Source organism: Podarcis pityusensis (genome assembly GCF_964106645.2).
Source record: "Podarcis pityusensis genome assembly, chromosome: 1".
Lineage (NCBI taxonomy): Eukaryota > Metazoa > Chordata > Lepidosauria > Squamata > Lacertidae > Podarcis > Podarcis pityusensis.
Window position 1 is genome coordinate 133590007 of NC_138028.1, and position 7872 is coordinate 133597878.

Below are 7872 nucleotides of genomic sequence, written 5' to 3' on the forward strand. Positions count from 1 at the left end.
AGAAGTGGAAATATTCAGCCGGCAATTTAAATGAATGTGGACTTGAATTTTGACCCTCATGCTATTTTTCTACAAATGTGTAAATTATTTCACAAGTATACCATCAATTGGCAAGTACATAAAAATGACAACTGCACGGTGGGCAGAATTCATGGACAAACTAAATAGATTGAATCCTTGCAGCACTGATGTGAGATAGGTTAACACTCTTCCAATTTTATAGGTAAAGAACAAGGGCTTGATTGTGGGTGTGCTTGACAGGTCTCTAAATGCAGCTGGCATCCAGTGTGCTATCTCTGGGACCACAGTGGCTCTCCTTGCTAGCTGAGTCATTCAACATGGAAACGTGGATTCTAGCTGCTGAGACACCAGAGTATGCAACCCATGGACATAATCACAGGGTCAAGAAGGACTGACATGCGGTGAGGAGAAATGTCTTAAGAGTACCATTTATCATCATCAGTAGAAGCATAATCTGTACTGACGGCATACATTTATGCAAACTTTTTATTGCTAGTATTTATTTACATGAACATATTTTAAATGTTTTGCTTTTGAAACCTTTATGTGCCTTTGATAAATGCAAATTTATCAAACAGTAAATTAAATAAGACGGAATCATAAAAATAGAAAAAGTGGGTGTTTTCTTTACAAGCCCACAGTAGAGAGCTGGTGCACTGGCTAAGATAATGAGGTGTGATGCAGGAGGTTGTTAATTCAAGTCTCATCTCAATTACAAACTCACTTGGCCTGAGGAGACAAGTCACTAACTCTCAGCCTCCTCTCTTCCCTATGAAAATACTTATCCCCAGCATCCACGCAGGGTTGCTGTGAGGAGAGTGCGGCAATGGGTGTGAGGCACCTTGAACACTGAAAATACGGCATAAATGACCAGTTTAGTTGCCCATTGGTTGTTAAGGATTTGTAAAGCTGGCAGATCGTTTTAGTGCTGGACAAATTTGGCAGCTTCTGGTATTTTATATAGCAATAGCAAATCCATTCTGTTAAAGCTGATCTTTGTATCACCCAAAAGCACAATCCATGCACAATCCGTACTCAAAGCATTTCTCCCATCACTTTGAATACAAGCTGCTTTCTCTGCACAGGGGAAAGTCTTCCAGTTCTAGGGAGATTTTCCCCTATGCTGAGACTTCAAAGGGGCTCCCTCTAAGCAACCATCAGCTGACTGTCAGCTAAAAGGATTGAGGCATGCTCAGAGGAGGCTGCAGTGTAGCAACCATCTTTGAACAATTCCCTGATGTCAGATGATTGACAGGCAGGTGGTCCTGCCCACCTGATAAAGTTGGCCCTCAGTGGGTGGGCAAGATCTAGCCCATCAGGCTTAAAGGGTTCCCCCACCCCTGTACTAAAGGGAAGTGTTTGCAGGGTTGGATGAAAACCAAGGTGTGAGGAAGTGCAAACAATGTTTAGAAGACTAAAGCATAAGGAGAGGAAACACCCCTACACACACACACATCAATGTTCAGTGGGCATAGAATACTGACTGTAGTTTGGGAGGGGGAATGGAAACTGACGTGCGGGTGGTGGAGAAGAGTATTCTGGCTGGTTGGAAGGAACCCTGAACGGGGACGTTCTACGCTGCAATCTTTTGCTGCCTTGGAGATTGGAGCACAAGGGATTTTGACGCTGACATCATCTGATATCCACGTGGGTTGCCCCTGCCTACCTGTTCAAATTTGACCCATGAGGCAGATCCTGAAAAGGGTCAAGCTTGTGAAGCCTGTTTCAGAGGGGCGCAAGAGTTAATAGAATATCCAGCTCCATGCCAGCAAGCCAGACCTGTTTGCCATTAAAAGTCTGAGCATATGTTGAGATTGTTTCAGCCAAAGAACCACTAATCATTTGCTTTACCAGATAAACTGCAGGAGGGTTTGGGTAATGAGCACTGGCTACCCCGAGTGAAACTTCAGAGGGAAGCAGCAGCTACTGGATGGTTCGGTTGGTCTTTTGCCCCCATACGCAGGCTGGATGACTGATTTGCACATCAGGACCCGAAGCGGTTTGCATAACTGGAGCAGAGTATAAAAGTGAGTCAGAGAAGGGGCACCATAGCGGAATCCACTTATACTCTATCAGATGTTTTTAACTTGGTCTAAATTATGCTTTTGAATAAATGCTTACATTCTTCTGTATTTAGGGCTGATGTGGATGTTACTTTTCTCTGCCCAGGTTTTAAAAGCCTGTAAGGGGAAACAGCCTGGAGATGGCTGGTGCCAATGCCTTTGCAACAGCAAGGGGGTCAGATTTAACTATGAGACTAGAATTGTGCTCAGTTCCTGTGGCATCTCTGAAGCACACAGTCTGACCTTTGCAGCTTCCCAAGAAACAACTTCAAAATACAGGTAGGGAAATGCTATTGGAAGCATCATTTAATTTAGTGCTTGGTGCCAGCCAGATGTACAAATGACGAAGCACCAGAATTAGAAAATATGAAGATTATAAATCACAGACTAAATCCTGAAGATCTCTGCTTCAACTGTCATACTGAGTCAGAAGTTAAGCTTATATTAATTTTTATATCTGGAACCAGTTACATCGGTATGAATGGTGCGGCTTGTCTTAATACTTTACCCACATAATCGCAGAGTTTCACTTTCTTGGCTCTTATTAATATCTGTGCTTCTACCAGCTCCTGGTAGAGAGAATCAATGGTCCTACAAAGAGATACATAATTTAACACCCAGATTTGCAGATAAAAATGCAAATCATCTCTTAAAAAACACACCCTCATGTAAGCATCTGTAATGTCTGCATATGGCTAAAATGTACAATAATTACATTTTCATTTTTAGGGAAAGCACTTCTACACTTATTGTAACATTAACAGCAATTTCCATCTATTAGCGGTATGAAATACTGTGGAACACTAACAATACAATAATGAAATTATTTCATAGAAATTTGGAGTTTAAACATTTTCCCAACACAAGTCCTCTCACATTGCTACCTCCAGGCTATTTGAAACATAACATCACTGTTCAACATCATTGCAAAGTTCCTGCAAGTCAGTAGAACAGGGTGAACAAGCAGCTCTTAGGAAGGTATTTTTTAAAAAGAAAGAAAAAGATTGTGTATTTTGAAATGCTGGAGGCAACTTCGTAGTACACAGATCTTATCTTGGACCTAGTTAGTGGTATAATACCACACAGGGCCAGCCCACCCATGAGGCAAGGTGAGGTGACCGCCTCAGGTGGCAGGATCCACAGGGGCGTCAGATCCAGCTGCCCGGCAGCCCTCCCAATGCCACCTCTACAGTGGCCTCTTGGTGAAGAGGAGGAGCTGCTGGTCTCCTCCCAGCCTTGTTTCTGGTGTCAATCTTCACCCACCCCTTCTTTGCTGGCAGAAGAGGTACCATTGTGCAGTTCACCTCAGGTGCCAAAATGTTTTGGGCCAGCCTTGTTTGTGAATGAATCATAGGGGCACTATTCTGTATTTAATATTGGAAATGGTAGTCAGTAATGTTCAGAGAGTGGGATGGCCTCCCCGCCGCCCCGCCACTCAGTGAATATGGCATTAACTCTTTTGCATGGAGATGGAGTTTAGTAATGTTATTTGTGGTAGTCTGGAAAAATCTAAATAAAAAACAACGATAGACATTTCGATTTGTAGTGTCAGGTAACTGGCAAAGGTAGTAAAGCTACAGCTATTTGTTGTTTGCTTGTTTTTTAATGTCCACCCCACCAATATGGCTTCAAAGAGCTTCCAGAGCAGCCGGCAACACTATTTACCCTAAGCTTCCTACCTTCAGCCCAATGGGCAGCAATCTACAAGGCAGCATCAAGGATTATACTTTATGATTTGTTTTATATAGGGAATAAATGCTGCTTTGTTCAATTATTACAGAAGGACTAGCTAGTGTCCTATTTCAGGGATGTTAAAAACAGATGGAAAATCTGATACAAATCTGAAACTACCAGGTGTTCCTACACCTGCCACAAGGAATAAAATTTAATGACAATTCTTCAAAGAACCATTAGAGATATGATGAAAATGCACAGAACTAAGGTCCACAGTACATATAACCTAAAATGAACTCTCTGCAAATTGGTGGTTGACATTTCCTATCTAAATCTCTCTCTATATGTTATCCATTTTAAAAGAATTCTATGTTAGATTCTCCATAATTGCTAAGGAATTGGAGCTACCAGGTTCAGGCTTAGGCATACCAACTTTGACTCTCTTTTGTGTTTGAACAAAGCAAAGAGAGAGAGAGATGTGTCAATGTGAATCTCAGAGGAGCAGGTGCATTTTTACCTGTCAGGAGTCAGATCTTTCTCCTTCTTAGATTTTTTCTTCCTTCCACCCTTTTTCCCTTTTTTCTTTTTCTAAGGATCATAAATGGAGAAAGTTAGCAAAGGCAATACTTCTACACCCAGCTAAAAGTTAGCACAAGATTCTGAATAGTTTTAGTGGCCTCTAGTGATTTAACTCCTCCTGCCCATATATATATATTATACACATTGTTTATGCTTTCTTCACTTTAGTGTTTGCAATTTGTTCTTGGATGAAAATTGCAAGCACACTTAACTACACTCAAATACAACTGTACCTTGGTTTACAAACTCAATCCGTTCTGGAAGTCCGTTCTTAAACCAAAGCATTCTTAAACCAAGGCGTGCTTTCCCATAGCAGCGGGGGACGCAATTTACAAATGGAACACAGTCAGCAGGAAGCGAAACATGTTCTTATTCCAAGGCAAAGTTCACAAACCAAAACACCTACTTCCGGGTTTGCAGCATTCTTAATCCAAGTTGTTCATAAACTAAGCTATTCTTAAACCAAGGTACCACTGTACCTGTATTTTCTTGACCAACTCCCAAAACATTTAACATTTCCCTTGAGCCTTATTCTCTCCCCTTTGCCCAGTCTGCAGTGGCTCACATGGGACTGTTCTGGCTACACACTGGTGAGGAATTCCAGCCCAGCTGCAATTCCACCTGGTGTGTCATTATTTCCTTGTGATTATTTCCATGTTCTTCAACGTTACATGGTCCTCCTCCCTCTTGAGGAGACATGTTGGATGCATCCTCCAACACACAGCCTTCATTTTTCAAGGTGAAGTTCGGTCCCACTTGCAGGACACTTGTGTGGTCTGGGCTGCAACTTGTGAATCACTGCATCAATCTCATTAATTGGGGCATACAAAGATTTCAGCAGCACGTGCCGTATAGCCTATGAGACACTGTGGGCCTCAAATTTATCACATTTTTCTGTCCCCTCCGCTTCTGGCAGTGTAAGTACTGCTCAACAGAGAAGAGCACCCTTACCAGTCTCACAGCTGGCAGACCAAGCAGGCCTTGCCTTTAAAGCAAGGACAAGAGCTTAAAACCTCTTTCCATGCTGAGATACCACAAGAGGACCTGGCATTGTTTAAGAGGGGTGTAGTGATCCCCTGGCGCTGTCATCCGACCAGAGGAGTTCCAGGAGTGTGATTTATAGAAGGTTGGGAAACAAACAGAAAGTATCAGAATCCAAATGTTAAGACCTAAGATGTAACAACTATACAATTACAGTGGTGCCTCGCAAGACGAAATTAATCCGTTCTGCGAGTCTCTTCGTCTAGCGGTTTTTTCGTCTTGTGAAGCAACCCTATTAGCGGCTTAGCGGATTAGCGCTATTAGCGGTTTAGCGGCTATTAAAGGCTTAGCGGCTAAAAGGCTATTAGCGGCTTAGCGGCTTAGAAAAAGGGGGGGGAAAGGGGAAAAAATCTCAAGACTCGCAAGACATTTTCGTCTTGCGAAGCAAGCCCATAGGGAAATTCGTCCTGCGAAGCGCATCGAAAAACGGAAAACCCTTTCGTCTAGCGGGTTTTTCGTCTTGCGAGGCATTCGTCTTGCGGGGCACCACTGTAAGTTTAAGGAGCTGAAGTGAAATAACTGAAAAGAAGCTATGTGTTTACCACCTTGAGAAGCCTATAAGGTCAAGGTAAAGGGACCCCTGACCATTAGGTCCAGTCGTGACCGACTCTGGGGTTGCGGCGCTCATCTTGCTTTATTGGCCAAGGGAGCCGGCGTACAGCTTCCAGGTCATGTGGCCAGCATGACTAAGCCGCTTCTGGCGAACCAGAGCAGCGCACAGAAACACCGTTTACCTTCCCGCCAGAGTGGTACCTATTTATCTACTTGCACTTTGACGTGCTTTCAAACTGCTAGGTTGGCAGGAAACAGCCACCAAATTAGAGAGAGAGAGAGAGAGAGAGAGAGAGAGAGAGGACAGATAGTTATCTGTTTCTTGAAAGAATTCTATCTCCTAACACATCTTTTGTTTTACCAATTGTTCTGTAAAATAAAACCTTTTATCTGTTTAGCTTCTCCCTAGAAGAGTCTTCTTCATAAAAACCAAAACCTGAGCTGTAGTTAAGAGGGGGTTTGCCACAACAGCAACTCCTGGCATCTGTATTGCATGATTTTGCCTGGAACAGTGTTAAGGCAGCAGGGAATTGGTGGCCCACAGGCAGGAGCCAGACCTGAGAGTCTTTTCCACTGGCCTGACAGCCTTTGGGCTCAACCTCTGCCCTTCTCCGAGTAACAGCAGTGACATTCAGAAACAGTAGAGTGACATACAACCCAGACATTGCAGCACACACCTCTGCAGCGCCCTTCTTGCTTTTTTGGCAGTTGGGGGGGGGGGAGTTAAAGGTGAAAGCGTGCCAGGATCACTTATAGTGGCCCAGGTAGCCTGATGTTGGCTCCCAACTACCAGCATTTCATTCATTCCAGGAAGAGACAGCTGGAGACTCTGGCACAACGGTTTCCCCAACCACCACTCTTTTTCTCCTGCTAGGCTTAAAAACGTCGAAGACAAAATAAAACTGTGTCTGCCTAAGGGCATGAAAATCCATTTTTGAGGAACTGGTGAAGCAGTGGATGAAGGAGGCAGTGGGGGCAAGATTCCCAATGACAGCACTTCCTGGAATGATTGAAAAAACATGAAACAATAGAGCTATCAAACAACTTCTTAAAAAGCTTCATTATACATCGTTAGGCGCCAGGCGAGAACGTTCCTCTTCAACCAGGCCTTTGGCTGACTAATATTCTACCGCCTTTTAAATGTGTTTGTGGGAAGGGGGTTATTGTTATTGTTTTGCTTTTCTTCTAACTATTCATTTGTGCTTTTATCCTGTATTTTTATCTTGCGAACCACCCTGAGATCTTCAGATGAAGGGCAGTATATAGATTTAATAAAAAAAAAACCAGTAATAACTAAAAGGCTGTTGATTTGAGGAAAGTGACTGATTCATTGAAGGCCGGGGATCTGCAATGGCCAATGATTCTGAGCGTTATGAGTGACTGAGAAAGCCAATGAATGAGGTGGGTGCTTGTGTGTAAATGGATGGATGTGTGGAGTTGCCTTGGGTCCTATCCAGTTTTGGCACCAGCCCCACCCACCATTGACTTGTATCAATTTCACTTGATGATCCCATAGTCCTGTCTTTGAACTTGGAAAGGCCCAACAGGAATCACACTACCATCTGTTATCAGACAGATGCACATTTATTAGCAATACATTTTGGATACTTGCAGAACATTCTATGACGCAAGGGATCTCTCTCTCTCTCTCTCTCTCTCTCTCTCTCTCACACACACACACACACACACACAGACAGACACAGAGGCAGTCTGAGGTATCAATTAATCAATAAATAGAAGCTCTACTGATGCAAGATCGGATTCTATCATTAAAGCGGTTTGGGCATCACCAGAAAGTGCATCAAATATCAAACTGGATTTACAAATATAACAACATATTACAGTAACATTTTTTATGCATGCATCTGGTATTAGTAATCAAAGCTTCTTATGGGATACATAACACAATACATCTTTGTTTAGCACCGCAAAGACACTGAAG

General features: G+C 43.0%; 1 protein-coding gene across 1 annotated transcript in view; it reads right to left on the reverse strand.

Moving 5' to 3' along the window:
* Positions 1-7872, reverse strand: part of DRC11 (dynein regulatory complex subunit 11) — an 82334-nt gene that overhangs the window by 19173 nt on the left and 55289 nt on the right. The window contains exons 12-13 of the mRNA XM_081016677.1: positions 4276-4346; positions 2593-2675 (exon numbers count right to left, since the gene is read on the reverse strand). Of these exons, the coding sequence (XP_080872803.1) occupies positions 2593-2675; positions 4276-4346 (154 nt within the window). The remainder of the gene's footprint in view (positions 1-2592; positions 2676-4275; positions 4347-7872) is intronic.